Source organism: Sinohyriopsis cumingii, chromosome 19 (assembly GCF_028554795.1).
Source record: "Sinohyriopsis cumingii isolate HCF-2022 chromosome 19, ASM2855479v2, whole genome shotgun sequence".
NCBI lineage: Eukaryota > Metazoa > Mollusca > Bivalvia > Unionida > Unionidae > Sinohyriopsis > Sinohyriopsis cumingii.
In genome coordinates, this window is record NC_142979.1 from 42,186,022 (window position 1) to 42,207,516 (window position 21,495).

Here is a 21,495-nt window from a genome sequence, read left to right on the forward strand (position 1 = left end):
TTTTTTTTCAGTTGCAGAAGCAACTCTTTCAGTAACTTCCGCAACAGGTTTAAATAACTGTTTTTATCTGACAGAATCACGAACAGGAAGAATTTTTTTTATTGCTTCTAATCTTTCTCTAGCCATTCTAGCTGTGTAAGACTCTGTACCCAGTGTCATTATTGATATAATAACGATCTAATTATAGCAGCAGAGATGGTGCGACCTCAATAAAACGTCTAGCGGGTAAACAAAACGTGCATACAATTTTTGAAAAAACAAGCAACAAAGATAAAGCAACAAAAGAAACTAACCCAATTAGAGAAACTCTACAAGTTAGAGGCTTCGGTTTGGTGTTGTTAAACTTTTTATTTTTAATTTTCGTAGGAAGCTTTATTGTTCAAAAATGACATTCTAGCAAAGGTCTCTTATCACCCTCTCTGCTGCTTTCCATAATTGTCCAATAAGTCCCTAATCTGTGTTGATTAGATGACCAGAGCCAATACAACAAGCTTTCCTTTTATTACTAGCTATATCTAGTGTTTTATTCCTGTGTAAGCTTTGTGTACACTAATCTAACCATTGCAGCATGAATGGATAAGTAGATGCTCTAAAACGTAAGGTTACATGCTAAACACCTGTCTGGCTTAAAGAATTCCATCAGTAAAATTAAACTAGTTATCTACTGTTTCTAATTTCTTGCAGGAAAAGTAAGCATTAATGTGCATAATGGAAGTTGTTGTTGTGATTGCTTTTACAAATAATGTTTCTGGATCTTGAATAAGTTTGAAAGTTCTTTACCTTCAAGCAAAACATTTCAAGTTCTACAAGATTTAAGGTCACCTGAAGGACTTTAATTGGCCATGCATATACAGAGTGATCTCCCTCTTATAAGGTCCATATCTAGAATGGATATTGCCTAGCTGTTCAAGTAAAAATATACTTGGGACCCAGGGAAGGTGTTTAATGTGTAGTCAATGATAGATATAATTTTTAATTTGTATCATTGTCACACTGAACAGTTTCAGCAGAGTACCCTGGCTTATATTTTTAAAACACTGCCTTGCCAAGGTGACATGTATATTTATGTGAAGTGGCCTTACAAGGCCACAATATCTTGCACTAAGATAGTGCACTTCTATGCACCATATCCTACACCAAGACAATGCATTTATATGCACCATATCCTACACTAAGATAGTGCACTTCTATACACCATATCCTACACCAAGACAATGCATTCATATGCACCATATCCTACACTATGATAGTGCACTTCTATACACCATATCCTACACCAAGTCAATGCATTTATATGCACCATATCCTACACTAAGATAGTGCACTTCTATACACCATATCCTACACCAAGACAATACATTCATATGCACCATATCCTACACCAAGACAGCACATTTATATGCACCATATCCTACACCAAGACAGCACATTTATATGCACAATATCCTACACCAAGACAGCACATTTCTATGCACAATATCCTACACCAAGGTAGTGCACTTGTATGATTTTGTCTCTGTTACCAGGAGCAACTCTTCTTTTTTATATAAGACCATCATTTTGTATAGGAGAGAAATATGCTTCTGAATATTTGGCAGAATTTCATGATGCAATGAACTGGTATCTCCCTTGTGAAGACTGCTTAATTTGATCAAGTGAATGAATTAGTACTTATTGGTACATGCAAAATTCAAATAACTATACTTAATTAATCTCTGTGAGTGTGTTAAAAATGTTTGGAGAAAAGACCTTCAATAAAACTTTTAGAACAATATTTATATGTATAGCACAGTCAATAGCAGAAAATAAGATCCCAAACTTTATTACTGCATGAAATGACTGCATAAAAGATAAAGATAATAAATAATTAAAATTAATTAATTAATTAAAAATACCAGTAAGAGAAATTATCCTTTATTGGGGTGGGTGACGTTTTATTAAAATGCATAAATTGTGAAGAAAGTGACTGAAACCATCAAAAAAAATGTTCATTACCAGATCCTTTGAAGATGAACATGCTAATGTCAAGAAATTCTGCTTGTAATCTTTTAAGGTAGAAGAGTTTCTTAGTCACTGGAGATCCACCAAAAGTATTTTTATGTGCATGCTGTGGCAGTTCCGATACAATACTGATTGCTTCATCATCTTTATATATGCAGCAATATAAAAAATATCACAATGGTCCTAAGGATGTTTCAACTGTATTATCAGATATATTCAACAAAGACATCTCATAAAAACTGAATCCAGTTAAACTTAGAGGTTCGTAATGCACAGCAATGAAACAACTGCAAGTGGTCCCATACAAATAAATTTGGGACTCTTCTTACACTTACAGTTTTTTAACATGCAATTCAGTAATTTATCTTTCACATTTTAAACCAGTGAGCTTTCTCTAAGCTGGTATTCTGTCCTCTCCATCCGTTTCAGCTACATCATTTCTATACTCTGTATATTTGTCACTTTTGCCATAAACTTTGTGGACTGGATACTTCTCCGCATTGAGCCGGATCTTTTCTAGCACAGCAGCAGACAAGTCTATTTGACACTTATCAGCCAAACGAACCAGATAAACTAGTACATCACTCATCTCTTGTCCAACATGCTTTCTCTCCTCTTCTGTAAAATCTGAAACAGAAATGAAAGCAACTGATTAACAAGCAGTCTCCTGCAGTTTCCATCAAAATCTTCTTTGTGCTGAGAGTAAAATATGTTATGGTTTCTAATACTCATATTGTCTAACTGACCTATTGCCAGTTGTCAACCATTCTGCTCGATTGACCAATCAGCGAGCGCTATTATACACACCTCCAGGCACTGTTTACGTCCGCCATTTTCCTCAGACAAGCTGCATCTGTCGATATTGACTCAGCTATTGTATATATTTACAAATTTCGCAACGATTCGGAGAAGTCGCCCCACTTCACCTGGAGAAGTCGCCCCAAGGATCATATATAGTACTTCTGAGATATAGCCACATGGTTAAGGCTTTATTTATTGTTGTTTTTCTTCAACTTAATAACTTATTAAATTTATAAAATTTGCAATTTTTCAACTTTTCCATCTGATCAACTCCGCTTCTATACTTAACGAAAAATAAGTGTTATCTGTCCCTTTTGCTCTGTTCTTCAAATCATTAGATGCATTTTAATAATATTTATAGAGATAGTTTTATCAATATTTTTTATTACATTTACATCTAAAAATGAAACATGCGTACTAGATGCAGTATCAGTAAATTTAATCGTCGGGTGAAAATGATTTAGGCAATCAATAATTTTTTTCAGTTCTTCAGTTGAATGCTTCCATATCATAAATATGTCATCTAAAAATCTGAACCAAAGAGATGGATTAAACTTTTCATTTTGAATAAAATCCTTTTCTAATTCACACATGAAAGGGAAGAGTATATAGGAACCATATTAATACCCATTATCTGTATGTAATTTGTATTATTAAATTGAAAATAAATATTTTCCAAGATAAGTTTTTATTATTTTACAAATATCTTCACTAGATAGTGTGCTATTATTAGGATTGTTATCAAGAAAATATTTGCAAGCTTCAATACCATCTGCATGCGGAATGTTGGTATATAGTGATGTTACATGTAATGATACATGGATTGAAATTATCAGATAGATGTGGAATAGACTTCTACTTTTTAATGAAAGTAGTTGTATCTTTAATGTATGAAGGAAGTGATTTCATTAAAGGTTGTAAAACACTATCAATAAATTTGGATAGGTTTTCAGTATATGAATTACAACCGGATATAATGGGTCATCCTGGAAAATTTAAAGGTAAATTATGGTCAGGATTTGTATGCATTTTGGGTAATATGTAGAATTGAAGTGTACGTATGTTAAGAGGGAAAGTATCAAATTCCTCATATATGGAATTATTATTTTTGAGGTGTATGTATGTTAAGAGGGAAAGTATCAAATTCCTCACATATGGAATTATTATTTTTAGCGATCTCATTAATACATGTTGAATTTTTTTTTAAAATTTCTAATTGACGTTCAACTTCTTTAACATAATCATCTTGATTCACAATAATAATAGTGTTTGACTTATCATCCTTTTTAATCACTATACTGTCGTCATTCATTAGATTATATACAGACTTAATTTCGTCCTTATAAATATTACTATGATATTGCTTTAATTTAGTTAATATCTCTTTTGTGATCGCGTATATATAAAACTATAAATATGAATCACGTAAAAGATGACTTAATTCTGTTATAAAAAGGTTATTTGGGTGACAAGTTTTGGAAAGACTTCTCCAACCAATTGGGGCGACTTCTCCAACCACTCTGGGGCAACTTCTCCAGATACATGAAGGCGAGTTCTCCACATACCGACGTAACTTAGAGAAGTGCAAGCGATGGATAAATGCTCTTGCTTTCTGTCTCTGTCTCAATGTTGTTTCATATGGCAAATATTGCTCACCAATATTGTCTGGTATATCTTTTAATGTTATGATGCCCGCCATTTTGACAGAATGTTTGTCGGAGGTTAAGACATTGTCAAGTCACGTGTTCGGTAGGAGGAGCGATCTACCTTCTGGCGTAAGGTCAATTCTGATTAAGTCTACTGTGTCCCTTAACAATAAGACTATAAATTCAAAATGTAAAAATTGTTTTTATGAGTCTGAGAGAAATCACAGAGAAAATCAATTTGAAATAGTATGGAGAATTTAAAAGCTTTATTAAAAATAAAACTATTGAACTGGAGGATATACTTGAAAGAAACAACACAGATTTAAGCTTTACTGTAATCTAACAAAACTAATTCCAAGTGACAAATTAAATTACTCCAATTCCCACCTTAACATAAATGTAAATGATGGACATGAAATTCCCAAATTTTCAGCTCCATTTTGATCTTTCTTATTACACTGACACTCTAAGATCATGTGATTTGTGTGCAGTATACGCCCTGTAACAATTCATGTAAAACTAAGTCACATGACACTTTGAAATCTAAGGCATCAAGGAAAAGACCTCTTTTGGCGATGAAAGAGATGAATAAATTTCATCTATTACCAGTAATATAAAGTTGAAGCTTAAGTTATATAAGAAGCCAACCATGGCCTGCATGTTGAGACTAATCCGTAACTATATCGCACATTGGAAGAGGGTGGGATAAAACGGTACTGAAATAAAACAAAAGTAAAACCTTTTAACTCTGAGGTTAATCTTGGGCATGGACTGACATGCACAAAGATTTTAAAGTGATTGAAAGTAATCTAGGGCATGGACAGACATGAAAATAGATGCTAAATTTATTGAGGGTAATGTGGGGCAGGGACAGACCTGTACATGGATGATAAAGTTAATGAGGGTAATCCTGGGCATGGACAGACATGCATGTGGATGCTACAGTCATTGAGGGTAATCTAGGGCAAAGACAGACATGCAAATGAATGCTAAAGTTATTGTTATGATAAGCTTTTCATAAGGTGGGCTTGACATGAAAAAACATCTAGTTGAAATCAAATAATAATTAATGTTGTAATTATCATGTGGAAATAAAAGTCTGCTGCATCCAATATGCATGAGCAATAACTTTGCCCAATAATGATAAGCAATATCGACCTTTGCATTAGTCATGGATTTTGTTGGTATTAGGCACAAAAGCAAATATGGCAAGTAATAAAGTGATTTGGCAAAATTAAAAGTGTGTCCAACAATCATGATTTGTAAACTCCCCAATGATGATGATACTGAATGCTCAAAATGAGTTTAATCCCAGACATCAGGAAGTAAACTGTAGAGACACACACTTTATTTTTGGTAAAAATTCAATAAAAAAATACAGAGTTATTGTACAAAAATGAATTTAGATGTATCAGAAAATATGATGTAGAATGGTGACACCAAATTCAACTAAGATCTTGTCAATATAAATCTTCCAAGCATACCTGATAATGATTCAACCATATAACAATAGGTATAGAGTTAATGTTGCCAATATAAATCTTCCAAGCAATTACTTGATAAAGATTCAACTATATAACAACAGGTATTAATCTTCCAAGCATACTTGATAAAGATTCAACTATATAACAATAGGTATATATCTTCCAAGCACACTCGATAAAGATTCAACTATATAACAAGAGGTATTAATCTTCCAAGCATACTCGATAAAGATTCAACTATATAACAATAGGTATAAATCTTCCAAGCATACTTGATAAAGATTCAACTATATAACAACAGGTATTAATCTTCCATGCATACTTGATAAAGATTCAACTATATAACAACAGGTATTAATCTCCCATGCATACTCGATAAAGATTCAACTATATAACAACAGGTATAAATCTTCCAAGCATACTTGATAAAGATTCAACTATATAAAAACAGGTATTAATCTTCCAAGCGTACTTGATAAAGATTCAACTATATAACAACAGGTATTAATCTTCCAAGCATACTTGATAAAGATTCAACTATATAACAACAGGTATAAATCTTCCAAGCATACTTGATAAAGATTCAACTATATAACAACAAGTATAAATCTTCCAAGCATACTTGATAAAGATTCAACTATATAACAACAGGTATTAATCTTCCAAGCATACATGACAAAGATTCAACTATATAACAACAGGTATAAATCTTCCAAGCATACTTGATAAAGTTGTTGTTGTTGTAGGGTTTAACGCCATTTTTTCAGCACAAGATAGACTATACATGGCGGCCAGTATTAATGGTGGAGGAAGAACCCAGGAAATCCCCGGAAAGAACCACCGACCCTCGAGAAGCTACTGGCAAGCTTTCTCACATACCCACATTGGCCGAATCCGAGACTCAAACCTACGCAGACAGAGGTGAGATGGCAGTGATCCGTAACGGAAAGCGCTTTAGACCACTTGGCCACTCAGGGCCCCCATACTTGATAAAGATTCAACTATATAACAACAGGTATAAATCTTCCATGCATACTTGATAAAGATTCAACTATATAACAACAGGTATAAATCTTCCAAGCATACTCGATAAAGATTCAACTATATAACAACAGGTATAAATCTTCCATGCATACTTGATAAAGATTCAACTATATAACAACAGGTATTAATCTTCCATGCATACTTGATAAAGATTCAACTATATAACAACAGGTATAAATCTTCCAAGCATACTTGATAAAGATTCAACTATATAACAACAGGTATTAATCTTCCATGCATACTTGATAAAGATTCAACTATATAACAACAGGTATAAAACTTCCAAGCATACTTGATAAAGATTCAACTATATAACAACAGGTATAAATCTTCCAAGCATACTTGATAAAGATTCAACTATATAACAATAGGTATTAATCTTCCAAGCATACTTGATAAAGATTCAACTATATAACAAGAGGTATTAATCTTCCATGCATACTTGATAAAGATTCAACCATATAACAATAGGTATTAATCTTCCAAGCATACTTGATAACGATTCAACTATATAACAACAGGTATTAATCTTCCAAGCATACTTGATAAAGATTCAACTATATATATATAAGTTGAGAGTTAATGTCCAAAAACAAAAGTTTCAAACATTACTCATGATTTATTGTGAGATAAAATTCACCGGATCTGTATCAAGGGAATTTGGCAATATCTTTAATTAAAAGATATTATGCAGGTAAGATTTACTTCATTCAGATACATCTATAAATGTTCAATATAATAAATGCAAGGAAGGAAACTTGCAAAAGGACTAACTCGGACATGCAAGTCAAGTTTCAAAAATGTATCTGATAACTTGTGCATGAAAAGCATGTCAGTGTCCTTGTTTGGATAGCAATGATTAGTTTTACTAAAAGGAACATTCAAAATTTTTACAATTTATTCCTTAAATATATAACCCAAGCCACTCCTCCAGTCCCATGCCACTTAATTTTATTTTCTAAAATGTTTTTTTTCCTTACCAAACAATGGATTGAATATAGGTAAATCTTCAAGCTGGTTATTGCAGAAACTAAAATACAGTACAACCAACAATCCTGGTTGATAAATCTATCAGCTGATTATAGAATGCTGAGAATTGGAGTCGTCTACTACCTTACTAATATACAACTGCATAATAAATTTGTTTGAAATACAAAAATAAATAAGATACTCTGTGAAAGTGGAATGGATGGACAGATAAGATAGAAGATAAAAAGATGGAAAAATAGACAAGCAAAAAAGTCATTTGATATCCACTGTATTTAACAAGAACAAAATATTTTAGTAATGTTAACATGTAGGATTGGGGACAGTCATTATCTCCTGCATTTGGTAAATTATCTGAAAAACAATGAAGCATGAAAACTAACCTGGCAATCCTTCCTTCACCTCTCCTTTCCACTGACTAAAATAATACAAAAAAAACATATAGTTAGCTTCAGTCAAGGATGGACAGTGTACTTTAGAGATCTCCGTTGCTCTGAAAAACCATTGATGGGTCAATGGCTCATGTTCCTATCTAAATGAAAGCAAAATGAAGAAAAAAAATGACCATTAAAACATTTAAGCGACCACCAAGAAAATCTGATGGGAATAGTATCTTTTCATATTTGTTTGGAAGCAAAAGAAATGCCATATTTCAACTGATCATATTTGGGGGTGGGGTGAAAACATCAAGTTTACTTGTATCTGTTTTATTGCAAACTGACAAGGTCCAATCCATCGTAAATCCATAAATTTAAAATATTCACCTAACTCTTTTTTCCAATTTCATCATTAGACATAGTCACTCTCTGTTGTAAAATAGTATATATGCTGAGGACATTGGGGTGGAAGAAACTGGAGCAGATGAAACCATGACACTTCAACAGGCAACCACTACAAGATTCTTTTTTATGCAAAAGATTATATTTATAAATGAAACATAAACCCAGGCTGTCCACACTTACAGGTTTTTCTGCAAACCAATTAATATTGCAAAGTGTTCAAGTTGCAGTGAAGATTTCAATATTTGGTAAACTTTTAAGAATACGAAACAAAACTGACCACATTTTAATTAGCTGTTCATTCCATTGTGATATATGCTCATCATACACTTTTTATCACTAAAAATACAATTATATTCTGATGATAAATATAAAAAAATAATAAATAAAAACTACATACTGAATCCATTTTGAAGACAATGAAATAAATGGGTCTTAAGTGTCTTTCTGATGCCCAAGGCATCATATCTACCTTTTCTTCTTCCAATTCCGTAGTTTTGGAAACTCTTCAAGAAAATACAATAGTGTCAACCAGAGAATGCCAGGGGTATGAAGATGATTGTTAACAATATTAATTGATTATAAAATCTGATTTCCATCTTCATAACAATACTGGCATCATTCTGTGTCAAGCAAATCTTAACATCCGATTATCAGCTGTTCATTCATTGTTATATAAGCAATTGCATAAAACATTGACAAAACAATTTCATAATTAACAAAAATCAACCAACATTACTTAATATTGATTTCAGCATTACCAATGAGGGGATTAATTTAATTATCATATATACTCACTTATTAGTTGGGTCCAATTGCAAACAACATATACCCTCATCTGCCATTCCATAATGTACCAGGGTCTATGTTGTTTGTTCTACTGATTACTCCTAAGAAAACTGCAAAGATCCAAATCTTCCAGTGCATTATGCAGTGGCAGATCTGGATCTATGCGGTTTGCAGTTTGGATACAACATATAATGGAGCATATACTGTAATTGTAAAACAAGCCAATGTGTATAGTAATACTTCAAAAGCTTTGAAATAAAAAAAGAAAATACTGAGAATTCATTATTATTTATGATGTATGATTTTTAACAACCACAAATTTAAATACCCTGAATAAAATAGTCATAAATGTAAGTATCAATTAAAATATAATAGTACTTAACACCCCCCAAAAGATTTTGACCTAAAAGAAGTGAATATTTATAAAATAATAAGCCCTTTTACAATGCCATTTGTGTTTATATAACGTCTGATATGTATGCTCTTTATAATAAAAATATTAATAATAATTTCTTATTGCGGGTGACACAATTCATTTTGGAGAACTAACATATCATGTGGCCCTCTATTTATTTACATGACTGCTCATAAACTCATCAAATATACCCGTCTTGGAGATCGACAAAATAAAGTCTACTCATTATTACATTTGTCATGGAAAACATCGTGTTAATGTGCATTTATAAGACCATGTTAAAACTGATGTATTTATTTTAAAAATGGCATGTTCAATACCCATTCCGTTTTTAATAGTCTTCTACGTAGGAAATCAAGATTTGTGTACAGAAACAACATCTCATCTAAACCAATAGGCTTTTTCCTTGCCCCAAGTACAAGTTATGCACAAACTTTGGTCCAGGTTTGTGACCCCAATAATCAAAATCATCGGTGGCAATAATGCAACATTATCAACAGATAACTTGAACTCTAATGTCTGCATTTTTTTTAATGCACTTTTTATCAATTATTTTTTCAGATGTACATATAATTACTGGTGAAGACTTGTTTATCACTTTCTTAGGTAACTAAAATAATGATTACAATTTGTTTGTATGAAATATTATGGATAGGAAATATCATATATACAGTATTGCCATTTTTAAAGTCTTTCCTTTTTTTAAATCAAAAGAGGGTGTGTATGTGTGTGTGTGACAGGAAGGCCACCTTTCTGTTAATAGATAAATTTAATAATGTTGTTTGATTACATTTTTTCAACATTTAAATGTTCAAAAAACATAATGAAAATGCTGGCATTTTTTAAAACAAGTATTATTTTAAGCTCAGAACTTTGTAAACACAATGACTATATTGCCTTACAAATATAGATGTGAAATTCTGTTGCAGTGTTCAGCAATCAAAGGGCACTAACTGAATTTGCATCTCTCTGGTACCATTAGTAAATGAACCAAAAATGCACAATTTAGAAGACAATTATTGCTGATTACTTTTCAATGGACTCTTACATTTAAAACATGTGTGGTCTAGATAAAAAAAAATCATCTGCTTTCACAAAACTGCTTAAATTAGGATTCCAGATGCCTGGATAATCCATTTTATACTATTAAAAGTGCAAAATTGTAAGTATTTGAATGTACCATAATAATATTACTTATTCTTTCATGATTTTCTTGTTATAACTATTTGACAAGGCTTATGTGACTAAACATACAAAATTTCAGCCAGTTCCCCAACTTCTCCAACAAGTGCAAGAAGTAAGTTGCGTGGTGTGTGATACTGATTCCAGTTTCTTTCAACAGCAAACTCTTCTTGCAACTTTCGTCTGCAGAAAGAGAAAAATCAATTAAGAAAAGCATCAATCATCAAAGGGAGAAAACAAAGAGGAGATGGATTACATCAATTACATGTATTTCATGTCAAAGAATATTGGAAAATGTCAGTGTTGGCAATCGGATGAAATGAGATTGATTCCTGGCTCATCAAAACCAATCATAATCCCAATCTATGACCAATTCTAACCAGTTACAATTAGTTATGAATATTTTCTGTATTTTTTTCATGAACAATCCAACTTTTCCATTGCTTATAAAATGTGCCTTTCATTCCCGGAGAGCTGAAAAGTGTACCAGGACATTTGCTGTGTGCTGTTGTTGGTGCTCAAATTTTATTTAAGAACATGTTATTTATTACACTTTTTGATCAAATTTCATACTAGAAGGTCAACCAGCTTAATATCATCTTTCATTTTGTTGATGCATGGGTTATATTAAAGGCTATTTTAATGTGAATCATTCTGTTGTTTTTTTTAATACTTTCCATACAGATTTCATATTTAAAATATTAAGTGCAATATGCATTTGTACATAAGAACTGACTGCTGATACCATACTTGAACTTAAGGAATGGCAGTCTGCAAAACTGAATCTTTTTTTTTTACTCTTTGCTCAATAAAACATGCACATATAAAAACTGTCATAGTTATAGACATCTCATATATTGGTTTACTGCGTGTCAGGGATTGACTAAGATTACTATATAAAACTGACAATGAACTAGCCTAAGTACTTTCGACTCTCATTAAACATAAAAGCAAACACCAAAGAAAAGTTGAATTTACAACATTTCACATGGTTATGATCACAAAGAATTATTTTTTCTAAATTTGTATCATTAGAGTTAAAGCTAATATTCAAATGTTTGGTCAATTCATTGTTTTCTTTGGTGTTTGCGAGAGTCTTAAACACTGAGGTTTTGTCATTTTTGTTACAATTTAGGTGCCAGTACATCGTATTACTTTGCTACCACTTTGAAAAAATACCCGAAGAGTTTTAGTATACTTTTCATATTTATCCTAGTGCATCAGTAATCAACATTTTAGGCATCAGTTTTGATGAATGATTTTTTTTCCAATCAATGGGTTCAGCAAAGTGCTGGTTATTTTTATAGGTGACCTTTGACAGTAGGCACTCTAAAGAGAGCATGCAATTACTGTGGGAATTTTAAAAAGGTGTGACCATTGGTAGCATGGTCTCAAAGACAATTAAAAAAAAAATCCAAAATTCACAAAATGTTATGTATAAGACAACATTTTTGGTAAAAGATTTCAAATTAAACTCATAAATCAGTACTTTCAATTTTTTATTTTTTATTTTTTATCTCTAATGTCAATACATCAGTTATAATGTAAGATGAATTATTCCACTTTAGTTACAGATTTTATATTACACCTTATGCAACAATTAATATGCAGATAGCAAATTCATTTGCTATAAGGTAATGGGTGGGCACTGTGATTTTCTTTTGAGCTATTTTGTTTTCTTTGATCTCCAGACAATATGATTTTTTCAAGAAATATAATGAAATTGGATTTGGTCTTTTTATATAAATGTAGCTTTAACAATTTGAGTTATATTGCTACAATGCCTGAAGTGTGTCAGTTTATAGTGATGTCCAGCACTGGGGCATCATGCCACAGACATGTAGCATGATGTCCCACCCAGTCCCATTATCCTGACACCAGGCCGACCAGTCCTAACACTAACCTCTTAATGCTGAGCACCCAGCGAGGCAGCTGTTAGTAGCATTTTTGTAAGTCTTTGGTCTGACTCGGCCAGGGATCAAACCCATGACCTACTGCATCCAAGGCGGACACTCTAACCACTAGGCCACAGGAACAGTCCCAAACCCATGTAAAATTTAATTGTATGCCCATGTATAGAAAAAATCTGTTATGAACCTGAGGGGATGAAAGGGTTCATTAACTCCCTTTATTTATTGATATGTAATTTAATCTGCATTGTTTGTTAGATTTTTATTTTTTATTTTAATTATTTATTTCATTCTATGCTATTGTAATGTAAGATTGTATGCTGGACTTAACCTTGTCCCAAAATCAAGTTCATTTTCTACTTGACCTGAATTATTGATTTTTTAAAATTGTATTCTGTAAACAACACATAGCTAAAATGTTCTCTTTGTGTATGGGTTTAATATCAGGATCAATATAAATAGAAGTAAACATGTTTATTTGGGTCTATTCCACTACAATTTGGGATTTAATTGACAATACCAATAAATTCTCTTTCATTCTCACTTTGTATTCTAGATAAATACATTATTGGTTGAATTTTAGAAAGCTTGTTGCTTTTTACTCTTTTCTGTTACTTATTTTAAGAGCATATACTTGAACACTTTACTTATCAAAGAACCAGTTAAACAAAACATATGAGTTTGACAATGCACTCTCAATGGCCCCTTCCCACAAGTTAGAAAACAATTCAACCTGTATTTTCTAAATTGGGAAGCAGAGAATTTGCTGATATTGTGCTCTGGACTCAATTTTATGAATGAAAGGTACAAAAAGGTATTAGACCTGGATATGGTATTTTTACATGTTTAGGCGGTACAAAACATAACAGAAAAGAAAGAAGACAACAAGCTTTCATAAATTTAACAAATAATTAGTTTCCTAGAAAAACAAGGCAAAGATGAGAAAAAGAACTTATGGTTTTATGAATCAAATCCAAAATTAATCCAAGAATTAAAAAATCAGAAGTCCTATTATTAAAAAGTCCTAAATAAATCTGAGTTTGAGTCCCAATGAAATCCAAACTAGAAGGTAATGATGTCTTTTGTAACCTTCAAAGTGCTGTTGTGTCAACAGTTCCTTGTTGAATCACAAAAAATTAATCCAGTTTTGAATTCCGAATAAATTTCAATGAATGTCTTTGTCTATGAATTCTGTATGGGCACTTATATATTTCCAGGGAAAAGAATCACTCGTATTCCATAAAATAAAATTTCAACTCAAACTGGTCACAACAAAACATCTTTAAGTGTCAATGGTTTGGAGCCCAAATGCCCAAGTTCTATCCAGAAAACAGTTATACAATAATTTAAGACACAAAACAGATTCCCCTATGAGGGTTACATGGTCATCCTTCCAGAACAAAATAGAATCTTTTTATATACCTAACATCACATACTCCCAGTATGGTCTTAACTGAGATCAATGGTTCTTACTCTGGGAAAGAATAATAAAAATAAAAAAAGTTGTTTACCAGAACCTTTACTGGTTCTGAATCAAGGTCAGCAACCAGATACAGTGTTTCTATATTATAACAGGTCAAACAGACCTGAATTGAATTTCTGAAGAAAAAATGTCAAATCCAATATACAAAGTTACCTTATAATAGCATGTAATGGAATTTTTTAAAAATTAAAACTAACAAACAAATAATTAAATTACATAAACATAACAGTATTGACAGTCTCTTCATACCACCCCATTCTTGATCTTTGGACATTTATGTTTTAAACCCCATTATAAATGTCCAAATATAGAAAACATGTTAGATATGGTGCAAATGGAATTTGATTGCATACCTAAGTAAATGTAAAGAAAATCTAACAATTTTATAAAACAATGAATGGAGCATTTCTTCCATCTGTTAAACTTGATGGCTATGTTAACTTCCTGAGCATATAATTACATATGGGTCATTCAGATGTGCCACACGATGACAGTGAACCTCAGAAATGCTCAAGGTGGTGCTCTACAGTTTCATATTTTGTACAGGATTAAAGAAAAAGAATTTCCCCCATGTCCAGTTTTCCTCACCTTGTTATCTTAGGTATTGTTCAAAGAACTTTTGATTCCCTTTATTTTAGTGTACGATTGTTGTGTGTAACATGGATTATAGAGTATACAGCTTGATGGGTGTAATATGGGTTATAGAGTATACAGCTTGATGGGTGTAATACAGATTGATGGGTGTAATATGGGTTATAGAGTATACAGCTTGATGGGTGTAATATGGGTTACAGAGTATACAGCTTGTCCTTACTTCTGATATGCAACTTTCAAAACAAAACTGCTAGCTACACTTGGTCATTTTCACATCCTGGAGTTCAAAGGTAAATTGTATTTTTTTAAAAGAGCCAATAATACTTTTTCACTTTTTAATATATTTGGTAATTTGTTCATTGCACTTTCACAAGCTGGTATTGTCTAGTCAGATCTAATTATTTTCTCTATTTTAATAACTGCAAAAGATATTGTACTCTAGATTAATTCAGGCTGATTTTTTTTTTTTAAAAAAATTGCACAACGGAGCAGTCATCTTATGTGAGCTCAGATCACATACAATTTCCACAAGTACAATATCCAAAGAAGTTTCAGCCACAGTACATGAAAGTAACACGGAGGTATAACAACATTCTCTCCTCCACAGGGGCTCGTTAGAAAGAAAATCAGGAGTATCCATCAGTGAATCGAGGGCTGAGGGGTATGTTATTTTGTTACAGGTTATACCCCTCGGCCCTTGATTTTTTGACGTACACTCCTGATTTTCTTTGTAACGAGCCCCTCTGCTCTCCGCTGTGCATGTTTTGCAGATTAGACCAACAAGTAGGTCTCCGCCTTTTTCTTTTTTTTTTTTTTGGGGGGGGGGAGGGGGACAGAAAAGCGGAGACCTATTTGCTGGTCTAGTTGCAAATGTAAACAACTTGAGCTCGCATCCGCCACTCTCCCAGAAGTTCATAATATTTTTATAGCGCCATCTTCTACTAAAAGCACTCGTTTCTGTCACAAAAAGGAAAACTATAGGCAACACCAAATTTCCTTCTGTTTTAACTGACAGAGAGTGGTGTTTTCAATAGTTTCCCGTTTTACGGACAGAAACGAATGCATTTTACTTACATATCCTCCAATGTAGTTTTTTCACTGAATGTGAATTCACGCTGAAATGAAGTTTCCTTGTTATTATGTATTAAATCATTGATTCTGTCTTGTTTTTCAGCCATTATATACGAACAAAGTTAATGAAAATTCGCTAATTATTAAAGCAATGACAGCAGTGTTTAATTGTTGTTATTTGCAGCGGAAGCACGTGTATGCTAAACTGAAAACGCACGCGCAGAAAAATACTTTCGGTAAACTGGCAGACTGGACCTCGTAAATAGATATACACGTATTTCATTTACTCTGACTTATTATGGCCAGTGAGGGTTAAAGATTACATTATAATGGCTGTCAAATTACGTTGGACTCGACACAGATGTTCAGATTTCATATAAAACAGTAATCAGTCAGCAGGGTAGCTAAAGGTTAAGCAGTGTTAAGCTGATTAATTACTATAGTATTAGACGCGCTTCACTGTTCATGACTGACACTGTCAAAGACTTACCATGATCTAAACGGGACAACAACATAAGATCAAGTAATGGGGTCAGAATCATGTGATGGACAGAGGAGCATCTTCCATATCGTACTTCTCTTTGCCAGCATCATGTGTCTTACATTTTCATTAGTCAGGTTAGAGAAATTTTGTTTGAATTATTTTTGAATATAGAAAAATATTGTATGTCATAAAGTGAACCGTATATTTACGCAGTTTCTTTCTTTCTTTACATTGTGACTTGGAGCATGCATGATTGGTCAGTTCTAATTTGTATATATGTTCTGACTTGTCCTTCCAGTGGAATGGACGTGGCACTTTGTGCTGTTTGACAGATTCTGCATATATCCAACTATGTTAAATCCCATAGGAGTCTGCCAGTAGACATGGTTACACGAAACATCCAGATACACCAAAATATTTTGCACCTAAAATACATAAGGTTTGGTTTAGTTTTGTGGGTTTAACGCCATTATCAGCACTTGATAGACTGTATATGGCATCCAATATATTTGGTGGAGGAAAAACCCAGTGAAGAAACACCCACCAACTGGAAGGTGCAGGCAGACTTTTTCACACCAAGCCAAGACCTGAAACTACATGAACAGAGTTGAGATGTTGTTGTAGGGTTTAATGCCATTTTTCAGCACATGATAGGCTATACATGGCGGCCAGTATTAATGGTGGAGGAAGAACCCAGGAAATCCCCAGATAGAACCACCGACCCTCGAGAAGCTACTGGCAAGCTTTCTCACATACACACATTGGCAGAATCGAACCCACGCAAACAGAGGTGAGATGGCAGTGATCCTTAACGGAGAGCGCTTTAGACCATTTGGCTAATCGGGGCCCCCAAATCGTTCTGAAGATAAAAATATAACAAATGTCAATTTAAAACATGAATGATGATTGGTTGGTTGTATTGGCACTTTATCACATGAATGATGAATGCTTTGTTGTAATGGTACTTTAAAACATGAATTTATTATTGCTTGGTGTGTGTATGTGTGTATGATTAGGATTTTTAACATAGCTTTAACAATTTTTCAGTCATATCGCTACGATGTCTGCAGTGTGGCAGTTTATAGTGATGTCTAGCACTGGGGCATCATGCCGCAGACATATAGCATGATGTCCCACCCAATCACATTATCCTGACACCATGCCAACCAGTCCTAACACTAACCTCTTAATGCTGAGCACCAAACTGTTAGTACCATCTTTGTAAGTCTTTGGTATGACTTGGCCAGAGTTTGAACCCACGACCTCCCATTTCTGAGGCGGACGCTCTAACCACTTGGCCACCGGAGCGATCGGATTGCTTGGTTGTAATGGTACTTTAACACATAAATGCTGATTGATTGGTTGTAATGGCACTTTAACACATGAATGATGATTGCTTAGTTGTAGTGCTACTTTATCACATGAATGATGCTTGCTTGGTTGTAATGGTACTTTATCACATAAATGATGCTTGCTTGGTTGTAACGGTACTTTATCAAATGAATAATGCTTAAAAAATTTCATGAAAGATGTCTATACCTTCTGTTTGGTATATGAGAGCTTCAGTAAATCCAATGCATTATATGCCATTATATCCCAAACAAAAGTAAACTATGGTAAAATCTGCACATCTTTTGAAGAGATGTTTCACTAAGGACAGTGTTTTAACATAGCAGAGTATCCCAGGTGTCATGTTTTGTACCAGTTCACTTGAAAATAACAAGTTGGGGAAAAATAGATTTCCTACAATGCGTCTGACAAGTGCTGTTTTAAGACAATTCAGTGATATACTGTTGTTCATTTTCTTTAACAACATGTAACTTAGCAGTCAGTAAAGTTAGTAACCTTGTAACTGGTTCAGAACTTCTTCATTGTACCACATTTCAAATTCAAGTAAAAGGGTTATTACCCCCCATAGAATAAAAATAGAACCAGGAAAACTTGTAACAAAAATTGAACATTTTTTGAAGCAAAAACACTTTTTGCAGGTGGGTCAGCTTGAAAAGTAGTTTTTCAAGAGCTACCTTTTCATCAGATGAATTGGTTCAAATATACGAATCAAATCCGGGTACCCTATCTACAGTGCACCAACTGCAGTTTCCTATGACTAGCCATGATAGACCTTTGAGACCCTTCAATCCACCATGTCAATCACCTACTTATCCTGTTATCTGTGACTAATGGGAAGGCTATCAGCATAGGCCTGGTGTGAGTAGCTGCATCTTGTTACAAAACGTGCAACAACAAGCAGCTAAATGTGCCCACGACCTTGACTGAAATGTGGCAAATATACATCAAAACAAACTATTACAAAAATTGCTGCTTTGATTTACTAAATCCTGATGATAATGATTTTGGCCGACAACCTTGACTGAAATGTGGAAAATATACTTCGAAACAAAACATTGCAAAAATTGCTGCTTTGTTTTACTCAGTTCTGATGACAATCTTTTTGGTTTAAGTACTGGGTATAGGGCCATCAAATATTATAATTTGTGATGCATAAGAAAATATGTTATGATGCTAATGTGCATAGATTGGGGATGGGGGTGGGGCTTCAGGCAAATTTCAGAAAGTTTCAATGATCTGTTGCCAGAGCAGAGATAACCACATGTTCTGATTAACATAATACATATATAACTACACTATAATGACACTTACTACATGTGAATTAGTGTTATGTTTTAGTATGAGCTGAAAATGTCATGGGAAAAAAACCCGTTAAAGTTTTGATGATTTGAACTTGGGTGTGAAATAGAGTGGCAGTTGGTTATGTGACAGAAATTAATATTGTCAGATCAGCTTTCAGCATGTCTGTAAATGATATGTTGATTTATATCTTTGCGAGTAACAGTATTGATCTGTGATCCAAAGTTATTCAGGGTATTATGGTTTGACTGATTTACCATGATATGCTAATTTCTCCTCCATAAGTATTGGTAGGTGTTGGGGATTGACTGATGTACTGTGATATGCTAATCTCTCCTCCATAGCCATTGGTCTGTGTTAGGGTTTGACTTATGTACTGTGATATGCAAATCTCTCATCCATAGTCATTGGTCTGTGTTAGGGTTTGACTATGTACTGTGATATGATAATCTCTCCTCCATAGCCATTGGTCTGTGTTAGGGTTTGACTTATGTACTGTGATATGCTAATCTCTCCTCTATAGCCATTGGTCTGTGTTAGGGTTTGACTCATGTACACATGTACTGTGATATGCTAATCTCTCATCCATAGCCACTGGTCTGTGTTAGGGTTTGACTTATGTACAGTGATATGCTAATCTCTCCTCCATAGCCATTGGTCTGTGTTAGGGTTTGACTTATGTACTGTGATATGCTAATCTGTCCTCCATAGCCATAGGTCTGTGTTAGGATTTGACTTATGTACTGTGATATGCTAATCTGTCCTCCATAGCCATTGGTCTGTGTTAGGGTTTGACTCATGTACACATGTACTGTGATATGCTAATCTCTCATCCATAGCCACTGGTCTGTTTTAGGGTTTGACTTATGTACTGTGATATGCTAATCTGTCCTCCATAGCCATTGGTCTGTGTTAGGATTTGACTTATGTACACATGTGCTGTGATATGCTAATTGGATGCTGAGTGAGAAATTTATTTACATTAGTTCTCATGTTGAGAGGCCACTTCTCATCAGATGGTTCTTTTCCCAACACGTACATAGTATATTTGTACTATTTTGTTCACCTCAGAAGAGACCACATGTTTTATAAGGACACCTATTATTATTACGAAACAGGTGACCTTGAAAGACAGACTACATAACAGATTATATCAGCTGGAGTAACTGTTTGTATTTTTAGCTAAAGTTACAAATTGGATGTTTTCCATTGAGAAGAAAGGGAAAATGGTAGAATTACTGTCTAGTTATTGTATGCAACTGGTTGCTTCACAATTTGACATTTTAGCTTACTTCAGTGAAGTAGATAATGTATGTTATTGTACTATCCCAAATGTTGGCATCAGTAATCATGCCAGTAGAGGTACATGTTCTAGGCACCATTTTAGAGTGTGCTTCATAGCTCCATCCTCCGGGGTAGTGGAATGAGGTGTCATGTACACATTTTTATCTTTTATATTAAACATTTTTGGTTTGTTTCAGGTTTTGTGCACTGTGCACCTACCTGCTATGTGCATCTTATTTAGCTCTACAGCCTTATTGCAACACAGGTTTCTGCTACTTATATTCATGCTTCAGTAACTTTCTTTAATTGTATCTTTAAAGCTCATTAAAATGGTACTTAAACAGCTGCCTCGCTTTGAAGCTCATTAAAATGGTACTTAAACAGCTGCCTCACTTTAAAGCTCATTAAAATGGTACTTAAACAGCTGCCTCACTTTGAAGCTCATTAAAATGGTACTTAAACAGCTGCCTCACTTTAAAGCTCATTAAAATGGTACTTAAACAGCTGCCTCACTTTGAAGCTCATTAAAATGGTACTTAAACAGCTGCCTCACTTTAAAGCTCATTAAAATGGTACTTAAACAGCTGCCTCACTTTGAAGTTCATTAAAATGGTACTTAAACAGCTGCCTCACTTTGAAGCTCATCAAAATGGTACTTAAACAGCTGCCTCACTTTGAAGCTCATTAAAATGGTACTTAAACAGCTGCCTCACTTTGAAGCTTATTCAAATGGTACTTAAACAGCTGCCTCACTTTAAAGCTCATTAAAATGGTACTTAAATAGCTGCCTCACTTTGAAGCTCATTAAAATGGTACTTAAACAGCTGCCTCACTTTGTGCTCAGCATTTAGAGGTTAGTTCTAGGATTGGACGGCCTGGTTTCAGGATAATG

General features: G+C 33.7%; 2 protein-coding genes across 3 annotated transcripts in view; one reads left to right on the forward strand and one right to left on the reverse strand.

Moving 5' to 3' along the window:
* Positions 1-1,806: 1,806 nt before the first annotated feature.
* Positions 1,807-16,395, reverse strand: LOC149775571 (dCTP pyrophosphatase 1-like). The gene is made up of 4 exons (XM_089944020.1): positions 16,190-16,395; positions 11,201-11,311; positions 8,347-8,381; positions 1,807-2,628 (listed from the first exon to the last, which is right to left on the reverse strand). Exons 1-4 carry the CDS (start codon positions 16,291-16,293, stop codon positions 2,396-2,398), a joined length of 483 nt encoding a protein of 160 aa, XP_089800146.1. The 5' UTR covers positions 16,294-16,395; the 3' UTR covers positions 1,807-2,395.
* A 56-nt stretch (positions 16,396-16,451) lies between these two features.
* Positions 16,452-21,495, forward strand: part of LOC149775572 (uncharacterized) — a 35,199-nt gene continuing 30,155 nt past the window's right edge. Inside the window, exon 1 of one of the 2 annotated variants that reach the window (XM_089944019.1) lies at positions 16,452-16,804. In XM_089944019.1, coding sequence (XP_089800145.1) covers positions 16,713-16,804 — 92 coding nt within the window. In that variant the 5' untranslated portion in view covers positions 16,452-16,712. The remainder of the gene's footprint in view (positions 16,805-21,495) is intronic. The other variant, XM_089944018.1, reaches the window with a different exon arrangement.